At 42.7% G+C, this 26,373-nt stretch overlaps 1 protein-coding gene across 5 annotated transcripts; it reads left to right on the top strand.

Annotated features, from left to right (window-relative positions):
* The first annotated feature begins 1,164 nt into the window (after window positions 1-1,164).
* Window positions 1,165-25,039, top strand: Fastkd1 (FASTK mitochondrial RNA regulator 1). 5 transcript variants are annotated; one of them, XM_048426011.3, is made up of 15 exons: window positions 1,165-1,277; window positions 2,037-2,541; window positions 2,929-2,997; window positions 7,064-7,189; window positions 7,611-8,012; window positions 9,715-9,825; window positions 10,974-11,105; window positions 12,272-12,758; window positions 14,385-14,499; window positions 15,076-15,204; window positions 16,713-16,844; window positions 17,309-17,422; window positions 20,129-20,267; window positions 21,304-21,418; window positions 24,851-25,039. In XM_048426011.3, exons 2-15 carry the CDS (start codon window positions 2,207-2,209, stop codon window positions 24,944-24,946), a joined length of 2,502 nt encoding a protein of 833 aa, XP_048281968.2. In that variant the 5' UTR covers window positions 1,165-1,277; window positions 2,037-2,206; the 3' UTR covers window positions 24,947-25,039. The 5 variants fall into 5 exon arrangements, with proteins under 5 accessions (XP_048281968.2, XP_048281967.2, XP_085537121.1 ...); XM_048426010.3 differs by having other exon boundaries at window positions 1,166-1,277; window positions 2,026-2,541; XM_085680995.2 differs by having other exon boundaries at window positions 1,170-1,321.
* Window positions 25,040-26,373: the final 1,334 nt, after the last annotated feature.

Raw genomic sequence — 26,373 nt, 5'->3', positions numbered from 1 at the left:
TACCTTCGCTTCAGACAAAGGACTCAGAAAGCCCCTGACCTGAAAACTTCTTCTCTGGGGGCTAGCTTTCATGGTACCAAAAGGCTCCATGCCAGCTTCCAAAGGCAGGAAGGAAACAAACACATCCTACCCACCTATGATGCCTATTAGCCACAAGAAGTTGGTGTGGTAGTGGCATGCTTATCTTGGTGGTGTCTAACAGCTCTCTAATTGGACTGAAGACCCACCAGGTGCCTGTACAGGTCAGAAGAGGGCATCGGATTCCCTGGAACCAAAGTGACAAGTGGTTTTAAGGGGCCATGTGAGTGCTGGGAATTGAGCCCTGATCCTCTGGAAGAACAGCTCATGATCTTAACTGCTGAACCTTCTCTCCAGCCCCCATAACAGTCTTAAAAAAAAAATAAAGCAAACAGATTTATACAACATTTCACAGTATGTAATTCTGTTTCATTCTTTCAAAAATATATACGTATGTTGGCCAAGGAATGCTTTTTGTGAAATTACCAGTATTAAATTTGCTGGGCGGAGGTGGCATATGCCTTTAATCCCAGCACTCGGGAGGCAGAGGCAGGCGGATTTCTGTGAGTTCGAGACCAGCTTGGTCTACAAGAGCTAGTTCTAGAACAGGCTTCAAAGCTACTGAGAAACCCTGTCTCGAAAAATCATAAAATAAATAAATAAATAGATAGATAGATAAATAAATAAATTTGCCTGGTACAGATAATCAAAGTAGTTATTGTTTTTTAAGAATTTAAAAAGGTAAAATATGTATTTTGCACATAAAGGAAATGTTTGATGAACATGTAAAACTATGTATATACATCTGTATATGTGTGTACATGGGGTCAAACGACAAACTGAAAGAGTTGGCTCCCTTCTTACATGTAGGTCCCTGGTAGGGAACTCACACCATCAGGCTTGGTAGCAAGCGCATTTACCTCTTAGGCCCTCTAGAATCATCAAAAAAAATTTTTGTTGTGTATATTACAAATATGTCAGTGCTTCAGAAACTGGGAAACATCTTCCTCGTAGAGATGCCTTAAGGGACCCGTGTTTCCTCCAATCACTAAGAACGGCTCAGTCAGTGAGAATGAAACTACCAAGCCCAGAATTCTCTGTGCACGTAGATCCGCCTGTACCTCTCGCGGTGCCCTTTGGGACATGTAGTTTAAACTTCTGTGGTGCATGCCGCCTTGGGGCTGCGTTTCTTCCGCTCTGGGACACTGTTAGAGAAAGATGTCTCACCAGGGAAGGCTAAACACCCCAGGACGCGACTGGTGAGCCAGAGACGCCAGCCTCCTCCTGCTGCTGTCGGAGCCTTGTATGATACCTGCTTTCTGAGCCCTCGGGAGCAGCCCTGTCGGGTCCGTGCCGGGCGTGGGGAAGGACTCGCGGGTTTGTCAGCGGCTCTGCCTTCCGTACCCTTCTGTACCCGGCGTAGTTCCGTCGGGACGCGCGGTTTAGTTGAGCAGTCTCCTTGCTGGTTTGGGTCTCCGCAGGAGATCGGGGCAGGTCGAGCCCATTGCCGTCTGGTGCTGGCCACCTAGGCTCAGGGTCAGCTCTCCTGCGGGCCGGGTGAACGGGTTACCTGTCACCTGTGAACCGTGTGCCGCTCACGCCCGCCTGCTCACCGCAGAGCCAACCCGTCACACTCCCCAGGCTCTCCCCACAGTTAAATGGTTTCCTCAAGGTCACCTTTTTGTAATCGTGGATTGGCTACATGGTGAGACCCTATCTCCACAAACAAGCAAGCAAACACCCTAAAACAAACACACAAAAAACAATTTTGATTTTTTTTTTCTTCTGCCGCGTTTGTGATCAGAATTGAAACTTTTAAAAATTGGGAGCAGGAAGAAACCCCTTTTTACTGGATGTTTCATTTTGGATCAAATCTAGCTGGTTCAGACCAAGAACAAAGTCTGTAGTTCAAACAAAAAAGGAAAATTCTTGTTGCCTGAAGTTTGATGTTGGGGGTGGTGGGGTGGTAATTTGATATTAATGAAATGAGTAACCAAGGTAAACCAGTTGTTTTGCAGATTCTATTGGAATGGATTTAGAGCCATCAGGATGGAAATAAAACACATTAATGAATGCCAGTTTTTATACCATCACATAATACCCAGCTTCTAGCTGCAGATGGACCAAAGAAAACCTGTGCTAACAAAGGAACAGAAACCTGTATTTTGGAGACCCATCCGTTATAAATATGTTCTGTCTCAGAGGCCTCTCTCTACTCTCTCGGAGAGCGGTTCAGTTCCGCCCCTTCAGTTGTGAGCCATTAATTATTCAAATGCAGAACTGTACAGATGAAGAACAAGTATTTGATCTTATCGAAAGAAGTCCGGCCACGCTTTCAGAGCCGCAAGTGGGTTGTGCGTTTAATATGCTCTGGCAGTTTCAGAAGCAGAAGACTAACTTGGAAAAAAACATTGAGTTTGTTAGAAACCATCCCCAGTTTCTTACTCTTTGCAATGCCACGGCGAACCACATCCAAGCAATGGGTGATGACACCCTGGTGAATGTGCTATACAGCATAAAACAGTAAGTTGCTTTGCAATTGATGAAAGCAATTCTAGTTCATATCTTAATTTCCTAAGAATCTCTTTTAAATGGATTCTTCCAGAAGACAGTTTTTCTTATACTGTAGTATCTTCAGGATATTTGAAGAATATTTTTTGATACCACTTAGTGATATAGTTTAGAAAGCCGGGAAAGTCCAAATGCTGGCTTTCCATATGTGAGACTGGTTGATCGTGGACTAGCGGAGAAATTTGGTTGGCTAACATGAGGATATAATAGGTTAAGCAGGTTAAGTCAGATTAATGTCTGCTAACAAGCCAGCCGTTACTGAGGTTCTATTTTTTATTGATCCATTTGCAGTCTCTTGGCTTTCATGATTAAAAATTTCTTTGCCTTGTTTTTATTGAGGTTTGGTGTTGAATCCCATCACCCTCTGGTTGAAGCACTGGTTATAGAAGCATGGAGAAGGCTGGAAAGGCAAGTACTCTGGGCTTATCCTACAAGAGCAGGGTTATGGGGATGGTTATCAAAACGAAGCAGAGGGAAAGAATGAAGTTTCATAGGGGAAGAATGCACTGGGCCTGGGGATGTAGCTGACTTGATAGAATGCGTGCGCACATACCCGAGGTTGAGGACGCCATCCCCAGCGCCACAGCAAACCAGCCGTGTTAGGGACTGTAGAGGTGGAGGCTTGTCTTAGTTAGGGCTCCCGTTGCTCTGAAGAGACACGGTGACCCTGGTAACTCTTACAAAGGGAGACATTTAATTGGGGGTGACATACACTTTCAAAGGTGTAGTCCATTATTATCATAGGAGACCCACACCCACAGTGACACACTTCCTCCAATAAGGTCACACCTACTCCAACATAGCCACATCTCCTAATAGTGCCACTCTCCATAGGGGCCTGTAGCACAAATAATAGAAACCCAGAGACAGATATTAGGATTCAAGGTGAAGATCAGAAAAGCAAAGTGGTCAGCCACTGGCTCTTACCTCTACCTCAGACTGAAGTGGGCGATCCTACCTCCATGAATCCTCAGGCTGAAACTGAGTATGAGACCTATCTCCCCTGGCCTTTATCTCCCCTTCTCTAGTGCTAGGATTAAAGGCGTGCACCACCACCGCCCAGCCTCTATGGCTGCTTGGAATAAAGGTGTGTGCAGTCACTGCCTGACCTGTATGGCTGACTAGTGTGGCTGCTTTGCACTCTGATCTTCGGGCAAGCCTTATTTATTAAAACACTAAGTAATATACGACTATAAATGCCATTTTCTTTCATACCACCACAAGGCTGAGGACCAGAAATTCAAAATCATCCTTGGCTTCACAGAGGCCAGCCTGGGCTACATGAAACCCTGTCTCAAAAGAAAAGAAAAAAAGTTTGAAATTCAATTCATTTGAGGATTTTTAATTGTATAAAAAACATTCTTTCTTTAATAAAGAAAGGGAACTATTTCATCTGTTCCCTGTTTAACTCAGAGCAGGTTTCCGTATGCTTTTCCATAGACGTATTAATCAGACCATAAGTGCCCCAGAGTCACAGGTAGTCCAGGTAGTCAACTAGTAGCTTGCACTCTTGAAGAGTTCTGCTTTACAAACAAGATTTTGACTGACTCCAGAAAACAAAACAAACAGACAAAAAAACCCTTAAATTTCGGGGCTTGGGAGATGGCCTGGCAGTGGATCCCTAGCACCCATCTGGCAGTTCATAGTCATCTGTCACTTCAGTTCCAGAGAGTCCCCTCTGGCCTCCACAGCTGCAGGGGCAACATGTGGTACGTGCAGACATACACTCAGATGCAACACCCATACACATTAAATAAAAGCAGCAACAACAACAACAACAATTGCAATTCCTAGATTGCAAGGAAGACACGAGTTTGGTGGACTGGGAGGGCTGTGTGACTCTTGAGCATCTCTGGCTTTCCTGCTACTCCGTTTCTGTGAGACGGCAGGGACCGCAGGGTACAGTCGGCTTCAAACCTTCTGGAAGAGCAAACTTTATACCAGTAACTGCTTTTGTTAGATGGCACCTTTCAGTCTTAGCTTGCTTCGTGTTGCTGTCAATCAATTTTGACTTCACCCAAAAGAAGGATAGAAAAGAAAGTAAGTTTCAGGTCCACCGCTGTTGACGGTGTTGTCGCCAACACACTGTCCAAGCTGGACAGCTGTGTTTTCATGTGGCCGTAACTGATCGCCATCAAGAGGAATGTGAACTCTGTTCAGGATTTTCTTGTGAATATACGGCACACTCTGCAAGTATGTGTGGGAAGTCCTCCGTGTATGAGAGGCAAGGCAGTAACAGAACCAGTTTAAGAAGTCTTCTGCAGGGCTGGAGAGATAACTCAACGGTTAAGAGCATTGCCTACTCTTGCAAAGGTCCTGAGTTCAATTCCCAGCAACCACATGGTGGCTCACAACCATCTGTAATGAGATCTGGTGCCCTCTTCTGGCCTGCAGGCAGACATGCAGGCAGAACACTATACATAATAAATAAAAAAAATTAATCTGAGAAACAGTATCATGCTAGGCAGTTCATGCTTAGAATCCCTGCACTGGGAAGGTCTGAGGCAAGAGGATTTTTATGTGTTCTAGGCCAGCCTGAGCTACATAGTGAATTCCAGGCTATCCAGGACTGCAGAGGAAGACCTTGTCTCAAAAACAAACACCACAGGCAATATCACTGCTTCGCCCAAATTCTCCTTAGAATCTCCAGCTCCACTTTGTTATCCCCAAAGAATGCTGACTTCTTATTTGTTTTTTCCACTGTGTTTATTTATTCATTTTGTAGGGACATGCATGTATTAGAACAACTGACAGCAGTTGTATGGGATCGAGGTTATTGAATCTAGTCACTGAGACATCTTGTGGTCCTGCAAAAGGATTTTCATCCTTGCCAAAAGTTAGGGTTTTTTGTTTGTTTGTTTGTTTGTTTTTGTTTTTGTTTTTTTTGTTTTTCAAGACAGGGTTTCTCTGTAGCTTTGGAGCCTGCCTGTAGCTTTGGAGCCTGGCCTGGACCATCCTGTAGACCAGGCTGACCTCAAATTCACAGAGATCCGCCTGCCTCTGACTCCCAAGTGCTGGGATTAAAGGTGTGCGCCACCACCACCTGGCTAAATTAGGGTTTTTTGGTTATTGTTGTTGTTGTTTGTTTTTTATAGAAATGAATTTTTATAGTACATATCCATGTTTCTAGTTCTCATTGTGTTTTGAGGAGTCTTCCATAATATATGATTCAGTGGTTCTTTATTTATTTACTTTTGGGCTTTTAATTTTTTGAGACAGGGTTTCTCTGTGTAATAAGAGAAACCTGGCTGTCCTGGAATTTACTTTGTAGACCAGGATGACCTTGAACTCATAGAAATCTGCCTACTGAGTTGCCTCCTGATTGCCGGGGTTAAAGGTATTTGCTGCCACCACCCAGCTCAGTGGTTTCTTCTTTTTATTGCTGTTATGTTGTTCAGTGGCTATGTGGGATTTATCCATAATACTGAAAATTTTGGCTCTTATGAGTTGTGCTGCTATGAACTTCCTTATGCTTAAAATAGATTTTTTTGGTTTTTGTTTTATTTTTTTAAATTATGTGTATATGTATGTGTCCAGTGAGGGGATGTGTATACTCGTGTGCAGGTGCCTGCAGAGTCCAGAAGGGGCGCTGGATGCTGGTGCTATTCCTAGTTGCAAGCCGCCTGATGGAAGTGCTAGGCAGCCTACTGGGTTTCTCTGGAAGAACAGTATACACTCTTAATCACTGAGCTGTCTCTCTAGCCCCAACCCTGATGCTTTTAATAAAGAAAACAAACAATAGTAACAAATTAAAATCAAGTGACTGGGGAGGTAGCTCAGTGCAAGGATAGTATATTCAAGCTCTGTTTGATCTCCAGAACTAACAAAAAAGAGAAGAAAGGGAAAGGAAAGCATTGAACTGTGTAGCGGTGCACTTTTGTCTTGCCAGTCACTTGAAGAAATTGAATCGTTTTCCCTATCTAGAGATTTTTACTCATTTGCTAATATGCAAATGAATCAACGTTCCGTGTTACCTCAAAAAGTAAGTAAGTGAAACTCCAATAATTTTGAGTGATTCTCTTGTAAATCTTTCGGCAGTACTGGACTTTAAAAGTCTGATCATTTGGTACTTTTGTAATAATAAATAATCAGCTCACCTTGGAAAATTTGATGGGTTTTGTTCTTTTGTGCGTTTTGAGACAGGGTTTCTGTATGTAGCCCTGGCTGTCCAGGACCTTGCTCTGTAGACCAGGCTGGCCTAGAACTCAAGGAGCTCTGACTGCCTCTGCCTCCCACATGTTGGGATTAAAGGTGTGCACCTGGCTTGAAATTACTTGTTTTTGTTTTTTTTTTATTTTGTTTAGTTTTGTTTTTAGTGTTGAAGAGCAAACCCAGAACCAGGGCCTGGCATGTACTGGGCAAGCAACCAACCGCTGACTTACTGCCCAGCCCTTGAAAAACCTTCATCTTATTTTATAACTATATCATGTGTTCTAATTGATAATAATGATCCAATTTTAATTTCTTTTAACAGGTTTGATACTAATGTGCTCTCAATATTTTCTACTTGCCTGGCCGATCAGCATTTGTATTTCAGTCCGTTAATGGGAAAAATAGCTGATATTGTAAATAGGAACTTGGAAGACATACAGGACTTAAGGTACATTTATTTGGGGCTTGTGGGGGTGTGCGGATGCTGGGCTTTGGGTCCAGATAGAGATGTGTCAGCCATCACTATAACCGCATCTCTTGTGAGGTCGTCATCCTCCTCCACACAACAGCGACGGCAAGAGCTGCTTGGTCCTGTTGAGATCTCTGAGGGATCTAAGATTTACCGAGTTTGCCTGCCCTGCCCCCAGACGTCTGTCACGTTTCCACGTGTGGCAGTAGAAAACGTGGGATTGCCAGGTCAGAGCCAGAGGACCGTTTCTCACGATGCCAGAAAAAAGTGAAATCAATGAAACAGTTTATGGCATGAAGCGGTGTGCTTGCCAACTTCTTTCCACGGCTAGTCATTTAATTTAGAATTGGTCACTTTTGCTAGGTGTATAAAAATCTGTGTCTCTTCTCTTCTCCTTCAGGGCCTTGTCTGTCTTGATGGTCAGCATTTCTTCTATAATATCCCAGTGTTTCCAAGAAAGACTCGTGAACAAAACAGAACTGCTTTTTGACAGTGTCGACTCTTCCAAGGTCAACAGTGCTAGACGGATATTACTGTTCCTCCGCAACGTCAAGCGCAGTTATTACCCTCTCTTGGAGCGGTGTAACAGAGTGTTTTTAAGCAGCCTGAGCCATCTTGACCTGGAGGCCATCTGTAGAATCTTCAGCCTGTACCAGTCTCTGCAGTTCCACAGTTTTGAATTTATTGAAGTGGCTCGAAGGAGGCTGGTCGAGATGATCCCCTGGTCATCTGGTCATCCCGCAAGTTTTGTCAGATTGTTTGCCACGTTGGGACCGGTGGCAGGGCCTGAAATAAGGAAACAGTAAGTTTACTTTAAAAATGTTCTATTTTCATGTTGAATTCTTCATGCTTAGCTCTCCTTGGAGCTCGGAAGTTCATCAGAATCGCCCCACTTGGCTATGGAAGGGGAATAATCTGTTACAGTCTGTTCTTTCAGATGACTGGTATCCTCCTCAGTGGACAAGACAGAAGATGAGGGGTCCTACCTAAGTATTTCCATTAGCCCTTCCTGGGTTTGCATGAGACTCCTGCCCCAGCCTAAGAGTGTGCGCTGTTTAGGTTGCGGTAGTCTAAACAGTGGGCTCTCTATCCCGTTATCTTCCTCACACTCACGTGACGTCAAAATTCCCAGGTTGCTTCTGGTCATGGTGTTTTATCACCAAAATAAAAAACCTCACTAAGACAATGTTAATAATAATTATGTGTTACAAATATTTATTCCAATTCCAGAACAAATAGTTCTGTTATTAAAAATGATTTTACACACACACACACAGATTGGCAGTAATTAGAAAAAAATAAGAAAGCACACTCTTCGATGGGTACAATGGTGCCTGGCTGTGATCCCAGTCCTTGGAGGGAGTATAGTGAGTTTGAGGCCACTCTGGGTTACAGGGAGTCCCAGCCTAGCCCGAACTGCGACTCCTCCCCTCAGAACACTCAGATGCACAGGGGCAGGTGCACCTACAGCTTGAGTGAGTTTGCTCTGGCTCATCTTTTTTAAGAAGTTCGGATTTCATAGACTATTGATATAGTTGGATTTTTTTTTGTTATTTTGTTGTGAGTTGAACACAGAAAGGGTCTTTCATATATTAGACAAGCACTCTTATCTATTTATTTTTTATTTGGAGACAATCTCACTCAGTTTCTCAGGTAAGTCTTGAACATTTGTAATTCTGTATCAGCCCCTCAAACTGCTGAATTATGGGTCAGCACCTGGCATTTGGTTAGATATGATATATATAGGAATATTCATGGTGTTTTGGTTAGATCTTGCTTCGCTTAAAATATTTAGATATTGCTAGGAGATATGTAAATATTAAATTAATACACAAATATCATTTGGTTATCTCTTTCTAGACTATGAGGCTAGAGTTATGCAATAGTAACTCTAATCCCTAATCAGCATAGCTTTATGGAATATTCAGAATTATAGTAGTCTTTTTTTTTTTGTTTTTTTGTTTTTGTTTTTCGAGACAGGTTTTCTCTGTAACTTTGGAGCCTGTCCTGGAACTAGCTCTTGTAGACCAAGCTGGCCTCAAACTCACAAAAATCCTCCTGCCTCAGCCTCCTGCTGGGATTAAAGGCATGCACGACCACCACCCGGCTATAGTAGTCTTTTTAAAAGATTATTTTAAATTATTTGCATGTGTGTGTGCGTGCGTATGAGTTTACGTATGAGTGCAGGTGCACTTGGAGTCCTGTAGAGTGCTGGAGTCCTTGGTACTGGAGTTTCAGGTGGTTGTAAATCACCTGAAATGGATGCTGGAAACCAAACTCAGGTCTTCCGCAAGAGTAGTACACATTCTTACCTGCTGAGACATTTCTTCAGCCCAGGAATTAATAGTGATCTGTAGATGTGTGGTGAAGAGATTTCTTTAAGCAGGGTTTCCAAGTCCTCCATAGTAGAGAGATCTGTAGTTTTCTGTTACCCAGAAACTGTTCATTAAAACAAATTGAAAGCCAGTTTTCCAACATTAAAAAACCCATACTTTTGTTTCTAGGCTTAAATCAACTATGCTGTTGATGTCAGAAGAGCTGACCAGCCAGCAAGTGCTGACAGTGTTGACAGCCATGGAAGATATGGAGAGCAGAAATGCACACTTGATTAAAAAGTAGTCTTTCCTGAAGTTCATGGCGCTAAGTTTAGTTGTCACTCATAAGTATCTGCTTTTTTTTTCTGACAAATACTTGTGTCTAATAGCTTTGAAGTAATAAAGAATGAACATTGTTTATGTTCCCAAATGTTTGTGACTTCAGGACAGAGATGGGGTTCTTTACAGAGGTTTTCATCGTAGTGCATGCATTATAGTGCATGCATCGTAGTGTGTGCATTGTAGTGTATGCACCATAGTGCATGCATTGTAGTGCATGCATCGTAGTGTGTGCATCATAGCGCATGCATCATAGTGCATGCATTGTAGTGCATGCTGTGCTTTCCAGAACACTTGGCTTCCATAATGACTTGTCTCACTGTTGCCTCTAATGCCATCCCCTAACTTATTGGCAGTGTGAGATTTAAGAAGGAAGAAAAAAGCCATTCAAATTGCACATGCTTAATTTTCTTTATTGTATGTTCCTTTAGTTAAGGTTCCACTGTCTCATTTCTCATATGTTTCCCTCTTTCTTCTTTTCTTTCAATTGCTTTTAGCTTATCCCCCTGAGGGCCAGGAGGTTATGGGAGAAAATGGGATTAGTTTTGCTAATTGCTAGTAATTTATGATAAAAACTATTCTTGGCAGCAGGATGTGGAATTTGATATCTGCTCCGTGAGCTTTCTTTCTGTTTTTCTGTTTTGTAATTTGGGAAGTAAAGCTATGCCCTTCCTTAGAAAAATATTCTGTAAAGAATGTATTTCTGAGTATTTGCCCTGCATATATATATTTGTACCATGTGCCCACCTGGTGCCTGCAGACTCCAGAAGAGGTTGTTGGGTTCCCTGGAACTGGAGCTACAGATCATTGTGAACCACCATGTGGGTGCTGGGCCCTCAACCCGAGTCCTCTGGAAGAGCAGCCAGTGCTCCTAACTGCTGAGGGACCTTTCCAGCCCCTGAAGCCATGCTCTTCTCCCACTTTTAAATTCACACTTCACGATTGCCCGTTTAGTTATGTTTCTGTCAGCATCTGGAGACAGTTCTGTCAGAACAGAAAAGGAGGCATTTTTACGGATCCTCCACAAAGCAGTGTCTGTGGCCTGAAGTCTGTCTAGTGATTGTTCAATAAACAAGTGAATGACCGGGCTACAATAATGTTCTTTCTAGGATTGCTTCGGTGCTGTCTAAACATTTGGATAACTATAAATCGATAGAGCTCCTGAAGATAACACAAGCCTTGAGTTGTCTCCATTTCCAAAATAAGGAGCTTTTTATGAAACTTCGAGAATTAATTCTCAGGTAAGATTTAAGTGTTTAAAGAATAAAACATTTAATTAGTGTTTCATTTAGAAATCTATCCTTGTTTGCTTTACAGTGTATAAAATAGCTAGAATTTTCTAGACAAACCTGAATGGCTTATTATTGTCGTTCTGAGACCTGGGCTGTTTCTACCGTGCCGTACTACCGTGTGGCCCTTGTGTGATTCCAGTACCACTAAACAGCTAGGCAAACATTTACACAGTTTTCCCTTTACATTAATTACTGAAAATTACTGTATTTTCTCTGGCTATTTAACATGCGTTCTCAGTTTTCCATTGATTTGGTTGAGCTAAAATGAAGTATTGCTAATTTTACTTTAAGTTTACTAATGGTGAATGACCAGTGCACTGTGACTGGCATGGAATAGTAAGATTATTTTATTTCCCAAGCAATCAGTGGGGTTTGTGTGTGTGTTTGTTCTTTGTTCTTTTTTTATATAGGAACTCAGAACTCCAAAAACAACAAATAATAAAATCACAGCAACTCAGTTTTGTATTTAATGTAGATTAAATCGTTTCTCCCACACTTCTCAACCTAAAGGTGTCTTAAAATAGCCAGTCCTTGATTTGTTGTTTAAGAATTACTGTCCTCATGGTGGGGGTAGTTACTGCACAGATTTAGAAAACGGGGAGAAGAAAGTGAGGTCAGGTGTCTGTCTGTCTGCTTGTGAGCATGTGTCTGCCTGCCAGTGTTTTAAGACTGTATTTCTGGTATTCATAACTAAGAAGGGAATTGGTATTATTGAGGATCGCCCTGTACCAGGGCCTGTTCACCGTCACAGCAGTCCTGGTGGCCATGCAGACACTGAGCTCAGTTTCTTGCAGCAGCAGTAGCAGCAGTAGCAGCAGCAGTGGCGGTCGCAGTAGCAGGCTCTCTTCTGATGCTGACCTTTTCCCCATTGATGGTGGTTTTCTTACTGCATGAAGTGTGGAGCATGGTTGTCACCTTTGCCTTTCTTTAGTGACTCCTAATGATCTGTCCCCTGTGAATTAATTTTAAATGAACCTGTCTTTCTAAGACCACCTTACCTTTTTAACAATTATATAACAATATTTTAATTCACATATTTTGTGTGTTTTTTTTGTTGTTGCTGGGGTGTTAGTTATATTTTTTCTGTTTTTTCCCCCTTTTCCTTTACGTAACAGTCATTTGGAAGCTAGCGTCATGCCGAGTGAGATTTGTATTCTGGTCTCTGCTCTATCCATGCTTCCTTCCTCTCGCCTCGACCAGACAGCGCTGTCCCGCATCGAAGCCGTTTTACCTCAGTGTGACTTCAAGGAGCTGAGCGATATTGTAGTATCTCTCCTGAGGTGGATCCAGAATGATCACACATGCTCGGCTAGCACTGCTAGACAACAACTGAATCTCCTTCAGAAATTAGATCACTGGGGCCATCGTCGGTTACAGCAAAGCACCAGCTTGGATCTCCTGTGGGAGGAGCTTAAATCTTTGAAAGGGGAATGGCTTCATGAGTCGTTGGTTGAAGAATCAGTTGCTGCTTTGGAGCACTTTGTGGATGAAATTGATGGCACCAACGTTGCAAAGATCGCGTCTTTTCTTTCCAAAACTAACTATCTCAGCACCGTAATACTTGATAGGATAGCTTCGGTGGTTGTCCAGCAGATTGAAAAGGTGAGATTTAAATGTTAGACATGACTTTTACACTGTTCAGCTTCCAGAAAGCGCTTACCTACATACATACATGGATACATAAATTATAAATACTTAAGTACTTTCTAAACTTAGATGAGTGTGAAGTCCAAAAATTCAGCTCTGGCTTCTGGTTCATCACTTTAAAACCACTTTTGAGCAGGGTGTGATGGCACACTTGAGATTTCAGTGTTTGGGAGGCTGAGGCAAGAGGATTGCCAAGAGTTTAAGGTCCAAGTGGATACACAGACCTTGTCTCAGACAAAAGGAAGCAGCTGCCTTGTTCCCCTCGCCATGGATTTGGAGAGAACTGTGGTCATCCTTTGATTCCTTCAGCTCTTAAGATCAGAAACCAGAGGGGCTTTGGCTTTGTTTCATTTTTTGTGAGACAGGGTCTCAATATGTGGCTCACAGTCTGGAACTCCCAGAAATTTTCCTACCTCTGCCTCCCAATTGCTGCGATAAGCATGCTCCACTATGCCCAGCTAAGATCAGAAGTCAGAAGTTTTTAATTGGAAGGCAATATTTAAAATATTAGGCATATTTTCATGGTAGCCAATAACTGATTTTTAATTTTCCTTTTTTTCCTCTGTAATCCTGGGTATCACTACTAAACAATTGCAGGCTGGCAAGATGGCTTAGCAAACAAAAGCACTTGCCTCCCATCAATGCGGGTCTGATGGACCCGAGTTTGCTGCTCAAAATCCTTGTGATAAACATGGAAGGGAGAGCCAACTATACAAAGCTGTCCTCTGACTTACACATACACTCGTGCATCACACACACACACGAAATCGAAGGAAGCGTGAAGACTGAGAAAAAAAGGTATTTGCTGACACTTGCCTTCCTAAGTTGTCAGTGTATATTTATTTCTGAAATTACATTGGCTAAGCTGCCTTATGAATCGGATGAGAAGACCCTTTCTTACAAAATCATTGTTGTCTGTATGTCAGGATGAGGTCTTTATTCAGAAGCTAGTGCTTTTCACAATGAACATAAAAAATGTCTAACTTGCTTAGCTTTGTGCCCGACAGGTGCTTAGATGAGTGAGTGTGTAAACAGGGAACAACGAAGTGGCTGTAGATCAGGGATCGCTTGCTTGGCCTTTGGTCCAGCCCTCAGTACTGCCAGGCAACATAGCTCACTCCTGTAATCTCAGCAACTGACCTTGAGCTTGAGGCCAGTGTGGGCTGTAGAGTGAGACCCTGTCTCAAAAATTCCAAAGGACAAAAGTGTGTGGAAGAAAGATGCTGGTGGCTATAAATTAAGGGACTTCCTTGTCTGTAGAAGGATGTTATTCTGTTCAATGCACTGATAACGTGGAAGTAATTGGGGCTTCTTCCTGTTCATTTCCAGTGAGGGGCGGATCCCACAACAGGGTTTTCACCTGGCAGAATTAAGTTTTAGGCTGGCTGCTTTGCTGTTCTCTACTAACATTTTCACAGTTGCTAATAGTTACAGATTTAAATAGATCATCGCAGAATGCAAAAGTTAATGAGTGATACATTTGTAATTTCATTATAGGCATGTTAGAAAGACTTCGTCTAAAATGGTAGATTAAAATTAGTTTCACTGAAGCCCAGGCTAAATTTTTGTTTGTTTATACAGATCCATCCCTTTTCCATCCTTGCTATTATTCTTCCATTCAGCGTTTTGAACTATGATCCACCTCAAAGGGATGAGTTTTTCGGAGCGTGTGTCCAGCGCCTTAATGCTTATGAAGGTAGGTAAAATGTTTGGCAGTATAATGAATGAGCAAGTTCTTATACATATGTCCGAAGAGCTGTTACAATGGCCTTCAGTAATTGGGTATTCATAATAGCTAGAAACTCTGTGCTGCAGATGTTTAAAGCTGGCTGTGGTGGTATATATCAGCCCTTTGGTGAGGCAGGAAGGTTGCTTGTTTGAGACCAGCCTGGGCTATGGAGGGGAGTTCAAGGCTGCCTGGGATGGACTTCTGTCTGCCTGTCCATCCATCCATCCATCTATCCATCTACCTCCCTACCTGTTGTGTATTGAAAGAACTGGTCTCAAGAGAAGTATCCACTTCTCTGAAACCTTTTTTAGTAGGAAAATGTGAGACTTATGTAAGAATTGAGCAAGGAACACCAATATAGCCATGGTGTGGACTGGATAATGCTACTGTTGTTTTGAGGTGCTTGCTTTATCTCTTGCTTGCTCCCTAACCCCATTTGTTTTAAAGCATGCTGTGCTGTGTTACCTTAGCTTTATCTGAACTGTTTATCTATGTGTGTATGTGAAACAGCTGTATGTTATAATTTTAAACTCATTTTTTTAGGTAAATTGGATCCTGTTACATTCGTGTTTGTTGGTTTTTATTTGGCCACGCTTGAATATTTTCCAGAAGATCTGCTAAAGAAAATGTTTACCATCGAGTTCTTAGCCAGATTAGATTCCCAACTTGAAAGTATGTATCTGCATTTTACTTTTAAAATTTATTAGATGTACCTTGCATGCAAATGTCATTTGTGTCTATACTGAAGCATTTAAAGGCTAATGATATTTCCTGTTAATAAAAACATTTTATGATTAGCTGGGGGACAGTTTAATGGTAGAATGCTTGCTTAGCATTTGTTAAGCCCTGGGTTTTATCTCCAGGACTGGGAAGGTGGAGATGTGTGTATACATATATACATATATACTTGTAAATATATATAATATACAATAGGTACACACACACACACACACACACACACACACTCATTATACCCATGGTTTCAGCATTTGGGAGGCTGAGGGAAGAGAATGATTGAAAGTTTGAAGCCGACCAAGCCACCTAGGGCCTTGTATTAAGATCCTATCTTAAAAAAAAATATGAATATAATGGAAACTTTGGTAAGCACATAAAGCATCAGAGTTAGATTCTTCCACCAAGTGGAACCAACTTTAATGGGGCGGTGCTTTTTTCTTCTTCTTTTGTTTGGAGAGGATTGAACCCAGGGCGTCTTGCATGCTAACCACACACTCTACCATTAGGCTGTACCCCGAGTGCTTAAAATGTTTCTTTTGTGTCTTCCTTTTGGTCCCATATAAATACTTATATATCAAAGTATGTTTTTAAATGGATGTGGATCTTAAATTGGTTTTTAAGCTACTGTTTTCATTGAATTATATTCTGAACAACTTTCTGTGTCATAAAATATTTTTGATGTCATATTTTTACTGGATTCATGGCATACCATTATATAATTATAGTGAAACTTCTGTCATTTAAACCCAGGAACCCCCTTTTTCAGAAAGGGCAGCGCTGTGGATCAACTCCAGGGCCTCGTACATGCGCTGCAGGCAGGCATGCACTATAGTTCTATCCTGGAGAAAGGGCAGCGCTGTGGATCAACTCCAGGGCCTCGTGCATGCGCTGCAGGCATGCTCTTTAGTTCTATCCTGGAACTCATTTCTCATTTTGCAGGTTGTTTCCAATTCATTACAACTAATAAATGTCACACATGACCATGCATTGGTTTCTTAGGATAAATTCTAAAATTGGAAGGAAGTCAGTGAAAATTCTTGGTGACATTTTTTAAAAATGTAGTAATATAGCTTTAAAATTTGCAACATGCAGAAACTGGTCTTCTTGTTGTTGTTGTTGTTTGAGACAGCATTTCTCTGTGTTACAGCTCTAGCTGCCCTGGAACTCAATTTGTGGACCAGGTTGGCCTTGAACTCAGAGATCTGTCTGCCTCTGCTTCCCGAGTGCTGGGACTAAAGGCATGCACCACCACTGCCTGGCAGAAATCAGTCTTAATTATGTTACCAAATGTATCAATTGAAAGATCTGAAGCATTCACAAATGAAGTGACTTTCTCATGTAAGGGTTCAAGTATCAACCAACAGTGGGGGTCATGGTGTGAAGAAATGAAGTTTCTGCTAGGTCTAGGCTATGCAAATACATCAGTAATTTGTTTTTAATTTCAGTTTTACCTTCAACTCTAAGTGCAAGGGTCCAGTTCCGCCTTATGGAGTTAAATAGAGCCGTCTGCCTGGAATGCCCCGAGTTTCAGACCCCGTGGTTTCACGATCGCTTTTGTCAGGGACAGTATAACAAAGGTTTGTTTTCTTTTGGTAAGAGAGTCTAGTTAATTCCAGAACAGATTACTAGGTAATACATTGTTATTATCACCATTAAATCTAAATGTGGCGAGAGTTTCCAGAAGGGCCTATGGCTTGTTAAATAGTTTTGTAAGTGGGTTTGATATTACAGAAATATCTTAACTAGGACCCTGACCACCTGAGAGCAGGTACTTCTCTCCTGCTGAAGTTAGTGTTACCTCACATGGATCGCATTAGGCTCTTACTGTATCTATTTGCTTCTCGTGTGTGCCTGTGGTTGCGCACCCAGGCGTGTATAGGTCAGAGGAGAGCTTTCTACAGTCAGCTCTCTCCTCCCACCTTTCCCTGGGCTCTGGGGATCAAACTCAGCTTCTTAGGTTTGGGAAGCGAGCCTTTTACACAACTGCTGACTTCAATTTGTGGACTAAGGATGGCTTTTCATTTTCTTAACCTTCCTAAAGATGCTGGTGTTATGAATGGAGCACAACAGCAGATCTATAAGATGCTAGCAGAAATCCTCGGAGGGCACAGATGCGTAAAGGCTTCGACCCTTTCACCGTACTACCACACAGTGGGTAAGTCGCCGGACACGGCCGGCTCCTTTCGGACAAGACTCACTCGGATCATCTTCTGATTAGCTGGAACTTTAGAAAGGTTTCCAGTTGTTTGTAAAAGTTTGCTTTTATTTTCCATGTGTAAGCATTTACCCACAGTTGTATAAGCGCACTAAGTGTAGCCTTAATACTTAAATAGGCCAGAAGAGGGCGCCATACCTGTGAAACTGCACTTAGTGACAGTGAGGAGTGCCCTGCTGGTGCTGGAAACCCAGCCCGGGTCCTCGGCAGTGGCCTTCAGAGCTCTTCATCCCTGAGCCCCCTCTCAAACCCCGGGTTTATAATTTCTTTTCAAATTTTGCTCTGTTTTTAAAGATTTATTTATTATGTATATAATGTTCTGTCTGCATGTTTACCTGCATGCCATTCCAGATGGTTGTGGTTGCTGGGAATTAAACTCAGGACCTCTGGAAGAGCAACCAATGTGCTCTTAACCTCTGAGCCATCTCTCCAGCCCCCTTCTTTTCAAATTTTTATTATGAAAATTTTCAAAAGTAGACAAAAAATATCATAATGAATTCTCAAGTTCATTCCCATGGTCCAACTTTGATAACCATCAATAGTGTCATTTTCAGAAAAAAAATTAAAGTTGATCTTCACCAGTGCTAAGTAAAATCCAGATTCAGGTTCACTAAACATTTCTGGATCTTCAAAACATTCTGTCCTTGCTGGGTGGTGGTGGCGCACATCTTTAATCCCAGTGCTCAGGAGGTTTACAAAGCAAGTTCTAGGACAGCCAGGGCTACACAGAGAAACTCTATTTTGAAAAACAAAAACAAAGACAAACCAAACCAAACCAAACCAAACAAAGAAACCCACCAAAACCCCAACAAGATCCTATCCTCCCTGGACATGGTGGCACATGCCTATAATCCCAGTTTCTCAGTCGGTTTTGGTGGAGAGCAAGAATCTGCCCCAAAAACAAACTAAGAAAGAAAAGCAAAGCGCACAGCAGGGCTTTGGAGAAAATGTAGGCCTTTGTTGCTCCTCTCCAGCTGCACCCCTGGTTTTCCTGTTTGGAAAGGGTGCTGCACCTTAAAAGGTAATGAGGGCTCTGCCCGCATGAAACAGTCACCTCCTGATACCGTCATATTGATGGTTAATCCCATTGTGTAAATTTCAGGTGAGACCATCTGTCCTAATTTGCTTTCTATTGCTGTAAGAAACACCATGACCAAAAGCAACATGGGGAGAGAAAGGTTGATTTCATCTTACAGCTTGTTGCCCGTCATCCAGGGAAGGTAGGGCAGAAACGTGGAGGCAGGAACTGAGGCAGAGTCCATGGAGGGTGGTAGGAGGCTTTGAAACCGCAAACTCTGTGTCCAGTGATGCACTCCATCCAGCAGGTCCACACCTCCTAAGCCTCCTCAAGTAGGAGGGACCATGTGTTCAAATCCTGAGATGATGGGGAACATTCGTTCAACTGCTATGTAGAGTAAAGCTGGGTGCTGTGGCATATGCTGGTAGTCCACTTATGGAAGAAACTGAGGCAGGAGGATGACTTGAGCATTGGGATTTTTTTGCAAGCTAAGCAACATAGCAAGAGCCTGTCTCAGAAAAGATAGAATAACTAAATTTAATATCATATAGCCTTCATGGTTGTTTCATATATATATATATATATATATATATATATATATATATATTTGATTTACTTGTTCAAATTTGGATACAAACATTGCATTTGGTTAATTTGTCTTTTTTTTCTTCAGTTTCTCTCCCCCCCCCTTATTATAATTTATTGGAGAACATTTTATCCTCTAGACTCCTCTGATCGAACCCCTTTGGCATCATTTCACTTGCTCATGTTGCTCTCACCTTTCTGGTAAACCAGCAGTTAGAGGTCGATGCTTATTTAACTGGACTCTAGCTTTAATTTGCCTTTAGCCAGACTGTCTCACAGGTGACTATTATTGCATCGTATCAAAACTCATCACTCATCAGTGGGTCTGTGACGCTCTCCAGGCTGACTCACCTGTGAGACAGTTCCCTTGTGAGCGTTTGCCCTGCTGACTTTAGCAGCCATTGCCCATCGCTCCTTACCTAAATCCAGCATCTGTAAGGGAGGCCAGAATAGCAGCCTTCTGCACGCACCGTTCCTTCTACATTGATGGCTCCGATGTGTCTCTGAAAAACGTTTCTGTGTCGGCTTAGCTCCTGTGCATGCGGTTCATATAGGAAGGCTTGTCCTTGTATAGATCTGTTGTCTTAGCACCCTCCAAAGGGGACCGAGAAACTTAAAGATAGTAAAATAAACCTTTTTTTTTTTTTTGAGACAGTCTGGCTATGTAGCTTAGCTGACCCTAACTTATTCTCCTTCTGCCTTAGCCTCCCAGTTGCTGAGATTCCAGGCATGCATCACTATGCCTGGCTTAAAGCAAAACTCTCACATATGATTAGACTTAGATCAGTGCTAAGTGTAGCCAGCTATGTGCTGTAGTTCATTAATACTTGCTTGGTATTTATTGATTTTCAAAGAAAAGTATCAACTGGACGCTACCTTACAAAATGAGTTGGATAGTCAGGGAGCTATGTTGTTCTTTTTGCTCTTTTAAATACATGTGTGAATATACATGCCTATGTAAATATGTTTAAAATATACTTAAACTTTTGACTGCTAGAATTTACCTAATTTATACTATTGATTCTTTTTATTTTTAAAATAAGATTTTGAATGTATTTTGGATAAATGGAAAAAACCTCTTCCTTATGGAAGCCACAGCCTAACTCCAGGGAAATCACCAGGAATATACTGGGAGTCAAATACTTCAAGAGTTGAGTCAAGGCTTCCACCAGAATCTGAGAGGTAATTTATATGTTAGTTTTGGGATATTTTTTGAATGGTTGTATTTGGTATTATGTCATAGCCTCCTGTATTAGGGGTTAGCTTTAGCACCTGCTACTCAAACATCCCATAGCATTTGTCTCCATGCTTTTGCCTGCCCTGTGCCTTCTGCCAGTGACTTTCCTTCAGCAGTCTGTGTAACCAAGCAGTGACCTGGTCATCCTCAGCCAGGTGTGCATTGTTTTCTTCTTAGCACCCCATACTTCTCCACTTGGGGGAGCACTTAGCTGCTTGACTTTATGGGTGAATTCTTTATGGAAGTCTTCACCTCATAGGTGCCTGTTGGACAAAGAAACTTATGAGTGTTACGAGATGTTTTGTTTTGTAGTTTCTTGAAATGAAAAAGTTTGACTTCAGTCACTAATTTCTTAAGTAGAAAAACAATTTGGGGCTGGGTGTGGCATGTGCCTGTCATCCCAGCACTTGGGTGGTAGAAGTAAGAGGTAGTTCAAGGCTAGCCTGTATTCGTCACTTTTCCATTGCTGTGATAAACACCATGTGCAAGGCTTCTTAGACAAGGAAGAATTTATTTGGGGCTTATGGTTCCAGAGGGAGAAGAGTCTATCACCATTGAGGCGGGGAAGCATGGCAGCAGGCGGGCGTGGCCACCGGAGCAGGTAGCTTACATCCTGAACCACAGGCAGAGACAGGGGGAGCAAGCTGGGAATGGCATGTGACTCTTGAAACCTCAGAGTCCACCCTTAGTGACATACTTTTCTCCAGCAAGGCTACGCCTCCCCAAGCCTCTCCAAATACAGCCATCAAATGGGGACTAAATATTCAAGTTTGAGAGACTGGGGACAGTCATTCAAACCACCACATTGGTGGTAATACTCTGTCTCAGAAAATGAGCAAGATAAAAAATACCTTTTGATTATTTATAGTCATTGAGCCTTTGTTAGTTTATATGAATGCATTTTTCCTGACAGGCTTGTGGTTTCTGGTTACTTAAATTCCCATTTTGAGTTTGGAAGTAAGCATTTTTTATATTTTGTAGGATTGCTTTAGAATTTCTGGATGTAAGAGCCTTTTGTTCAAACATTCCTCACTTAAAAGGAAAATCTGCTATGAAAAAACGACATCTGGAAATTTTGGGCTATCGTGTTATTCAGGTAGGAAACAGTCGTGTAATTCAGCCTCTAAACAGGCATGGTGGAGTGGGTAGGGCCAGGCATGTCTATGGTCCCAGAGATGGGTGGTCAGCTGGAGGCTCTACCAGTCTAGCTGCAGGTCCTATAAGAGACCTTGTCTCAAGGGAATAAGGTATAGATAGAGTAGGACACTCGTCTCCCAGCACACATGAATATGTGTATCTGCATGCATGTGCGTAACACACACACACACACACACACACACACACACACACAGAGTGTTTAAGGCATGGTGTGCAGGCCTGTAATCCCAGTACCATAAGTCTGAGGCAGAAGGATCTCAAGTTTGGGGTTATCCTGTCCCACATAGCAAGTTCAAGGCTAGACTCGATTACATAGTGGGACCTTGTCTCAAACAAATGAAGAACTGTCCATAGCGGCTCATGCACATCCTAGCACATGCATATCAGACATTATGGGCAGGATTTAGAAGGAAAAGGCTAATGTGTCCTATGTAGACTGACGTTGTAGGAGTGGGGACGAAGGGAGCTGGGAGGCAGAACATGTTTTCTGGGCAGTGGCAGGAGGAAAGCTCCTCCACGTAGTTTCTCAGATTCAGAGGCTGTGCTTCAGTCACCGCCTCCGTAGGCTCCTGCAGCCTCTCTGGTAAAGCTCCGAAGTCTGCCCTGCTCTTTCTTTAGCTGCTTTATTTATTTTTGAAGACTGATTTTTTAAAGTGAATTCTGTGTGTGTGTGTGAGTGTGAGTCTGTGTAGGTGAATGCAGGGCCTCTGGAGGCTGGAGCAGTTGACTTCCTCAGGAGCTGGAGTTCCAGGTGCTGGTGAGCCTCCTGGCATGGCTTGGAGTCTCTGCACGGGCAGTATGTGCTCTTAACTGCTGAGCTATCTCTCTAGCCCATGTATATATAATTGAACATTATGTAAAAATCTCATTTGATTTCAAATAAACATTCAATATAAAAATAAATGTTTTTAAGCTAATTTTTTTACATTATTGTACCATCTAAATCCTTGATCACCTTATATAATTTCTTCAAAGTCTGTTAGCAAGGGTATGTAGAAAAGTTTTGGGGTTTTGTTTACTTGGTTGTTTGTTTGTTTTTCCAAGATAGGGTTCCTCTGTGTAAGTGTCCTGGCTGTCCTGGAACTCGCTTGGTAGACCAGGCTGGTCTTGAACTCACTAAGATCCGAAGAAAAGCATTTTTAAGTGAATTGAAACAGCAATTTTTCAGCCTTTATTATAAGATGGCATAAATAGTTTCATTACTGTTTGGGGAGGGACTCACACCTCTGTGCAAACAGGCCATCTTAAGCATGAAAGCGTGACAACCTAAGAATGGCAGAAGCATGTTTATTCCATGCTTATATCTCTTATTGCCCCCCATGCATGCATGCTTGCAAATGTGCACAGTGTGAGCTAATCAGAGCCCGACAGACATGCCCAAAGCCCACTGCCAGCCAAGGGGTCTGATGAGAGCTATGGTCTCTTCCCCTTTTAAATTTATTTTAATTTTTAAAAATGTATTTTTATTTTTTATGTATATAGGTGTTTGGCTTGTGTGTTTATATGTCTGTGCACCACATGCATACTTGGGGTTGGGGCGGCAGGATGAAGTACTGTTTATAATTAGCAGTGAGGTTCAGCCGGTCATTCAGGCTGGCTTCTCAGATTTTGTCATTTGTTTTGTTTTAAATGTTTTAGGTAGATGGATGTTTTGCCTATATGTATGTCTGTACACACATGCCCGTCTGATGCTTTCAGAGGCCTGAAGAGGGCACTGAGTCCCCTGGAGCTGGAGTTACAGTTGTGAGCCACTGTGTGGGTGCAGGGAATCAAACCCAGCTCCTCTGGAGGAGCAGCCAGTGATTTTAACCACTGAACCATCTCTCTGTCCCCAGGCTTTCCTATTTTCTTTTCTTTCTTTCTTTTTTCTTTTTTTCTTTTTTTTAAGTGGGAGAGTCATAGTGGGATTGAGACATGGTCACGTGCTCTAGCCATGCTGGTCTGGAACTCAGTATGGTTTTGCCCAGTCTGGTCTTGAACGTGTGGCGCTCCTCCTGGCTCAGCTTCTGGAGTGCTGGTATTCCAACTGGGAGCCACCATGCATGGTTTCTTTCCTATTTGAGGGGTGGGGGTTGGGGAGCTAGTCAATAGCAGGCTTTTATTTATAACATTTCTGGAGCCTGAGAAGTCCCAGGCCTAGGGCCTGTCAGCTGTGGCATCTACGGAGCCTGTTTCTGTATCTAGGTGGTGTCGGCTCTGTGCCCACCTTTCTTCATTTTTTAGCACAGAATAATCAGCAACAACAAATACTGGGTGACAAATCATGTACACACTCTTAGCTCATAACCTTAGAGACCAATAAAATAATTTCTGTATTTGATAAAATTTGATAAATCTCTGAAGCTATCATTAGAAACCTTATATATCCCCTTATTAAAAGGAGTTGGCTCCACCCCTCATGGGAGAGCTCTTTCCCTACCCCATACAAAGGAGAGATGAGATGGTCCCACCCCTCACCACTGCTGTGGGAGAGCTGGCCCTAATGGCAGTGGCATGGGTGTAGGAAAGCTGGCTCCACCCCTTGCCTAAGGATGGTGGCTCCAGTGCCCCCAACTGACCAGTTCAGCTACCACCCAGGACCTGGAGTACATGAAGGGACCGGTCCTGCAAAATGATAGCCATAGGGCTGGAGAGGTGACTCAGCAGTTAAGAGCACTGCTTGCTCTTCCAAAGGTCCTGAGTTCAATTCCCAGCAACCACATGGTGGCTCACAAAGGCTTGCAGGCAGACATGCAGACAAAATACTGAAAATACTGTATACATAATAAGTAAATCTTTATTTTAAAAAAATGATAGCCACAGAATTTCCATAGCTGGGGCAACAGCAAGATATCTGAGTTTTGGTGAGGGTCCAGTGATGACGGTTTACCAGAGGCCAGAGGCCTTGAACCAGCCCAAGGACTCATTGCAATGAAGATTTGTGGGTAGGGCTGATTGGACAAAAGGGGAGACTTTTGTGACACACCACAGCTCCCAATGCCACCAGGACAAATGAAGAGGTGTTGGAGAGGCAGGAAAATTGGAGGAGTGAGGTAGTTTTTGTTCATTTTGTTTTGTTTTCTTTTAATTAATGAGGAGGGGTGTTTCTTTTGTGGAGGATGCTGCAGGGTGAGGGGCAGATATGGAGGGACTAGGAGGTGAGCCGGTTTGGGTTCATGATGTGAAATTCCCAAAGAATCAATAAAAAATTAGATTATAAAAATAATTCCTGCATTTACAACATTTTCTAAATCTCTGGAGCTATCATTAGAAAGCTAATATATCCCCTCACTAGACCAATAGGGAGATCTACCTAACGGTGGGGAAATCAAATTAAAAACACTCGTGGTTGCTTTCCAACTTGTATTCAAACGAACGGCTTGCTTTGCAGGTCCCTTACTTTGACTGGAACTCTATGGCACTGTCAACACAGGATGCAAGGATGGACTACCTGAGAGAACATATATTTGGAGCAGGCAAATCATGATTGAGTTTCCACTTAAGACGACCATGGCATACGACGTCTGTATTTCCTTAACTTAGGTGGTCTGACTCAATTAAACAATGCCAAGTGCAAATATTCTGAGTTGGGAACACACCTGATGTGTTTGGGATTAACAAGAGCTCAGCTATGGTTAGAGCAGATCAGGTGGGAAGTGGTTGGGAGGAGAGTAAAAAGTCAGAGGAAACAGTCAGCCACGTACGACCTCATGGCTACCCCGGGTGAGACGAAAAGCCACTGCAAAGTTTTAAGCAAGGAATGCTAAGAATGTACACAGTTCGTATTTTTAAAGTATCTTAAGTAGTCCTGGCTGTAACCTTGCAGCAGTCCTCCTGCCTCTGCTTCTTGAGTGCTGGGATTATAGTTATGTGCCGTCATGTCCAGCTAAGAACTCTTTTAATAGGTGAGCTAATCCCAATACTCTGCGGGGAGGTAGGAAAGCTGCTGTAGGATCGAGGCCAGCTTGTGGTACATAGTGAGTTCCAGGCCAGCCTAGGCCATAGTGTGAGACACTGTCTCAAAATATCCACCCCAGAACCCCCTCCCCCCAAAAAAATCATAAGGCACAATTTTAAATGTTTCTATTTTTTTCTTCATGCATGAATGTGTTTTATTTAGATCAAATCCAAGTCTACCTCTCCCTCCCCTCCCCAGCTCCTTCTGTGTCCCTCTCCCTGATCCCTGTTCTGCCTTCCTGTTTGTATGTATAACCTAGTGAATTCATTTAGTAAGGTGCGTGGGTGGAGGGTTGTCCTCTGTAGCCTGGCCTGGTCCAGATGAAAGACAACCTGCTCCTCGGCAGCTGCTATGTGTGAGCCCCCACATCTGTGTCTGAATGTTGACCAGCTTGATCTCGTGCAGGCCTTGAGTAGGCAACTCTAGCTGCTGAGAATTCATGGTTACAAGTGCCTGTTACTCCAGAAGACACTATGTAACTCTTACAGTCTTCCCGCCACCACATCCGGGACATCCTGAGTCTTAGGTGAGAGGGTGAGACACAGATCCATTCCTCTCACCAAGATGGGGGTCCATGGGAAGAGTTAGGTGGGAGTGGACTGCTGTTGAGACAAATCCTAAATCTGTTCAGACATGTTGAATTTATGGTCTTCTTCCAACATCTAAATGGAGAAGTCCACTCGGGGAGTTTGGAGGTCACAGAGAGGTGTAGGCTCCAGAAAGAAATGTGGAAGTTATCACTGGTATTTAATACCACATGACTCCATGAAATCACTTTAAGATGCTGTTGGAGAAGAGTGGGGATGGAGGAGAGATGTGTGACTGTCCCCTCGGGCACTCTAGCATGAAGAGACCAGAAAGAAGAGCCAGCAAAGGAGGCCCATGATGACCCATCATCCGCAGGGATCCTGCAGTGCGATCTCAGCTGACAGAGCAGGAGGCTGACCCACCAGAAC

The sequence above is a fragment of the Myodes glareolus genome, chromosome 21 (assembly GCF_982192425.1).
Source record: "Myodes glareolus chromosome 21, mMyoGla1.1, whole genome shotgun sequence".
In the NCBI taxonomy this organism is placed as follows: domain Eukaryota; kingdom Metazoa; phylum Chordata; class Mammalia; order Rodentia; family Cricetidae; genus Myodes; species Myodes glareolus.
Note: the sequence above shows the minus strand (reverse complement) of the source record. Positions and strands in the feature narration are given on the sequence as shown.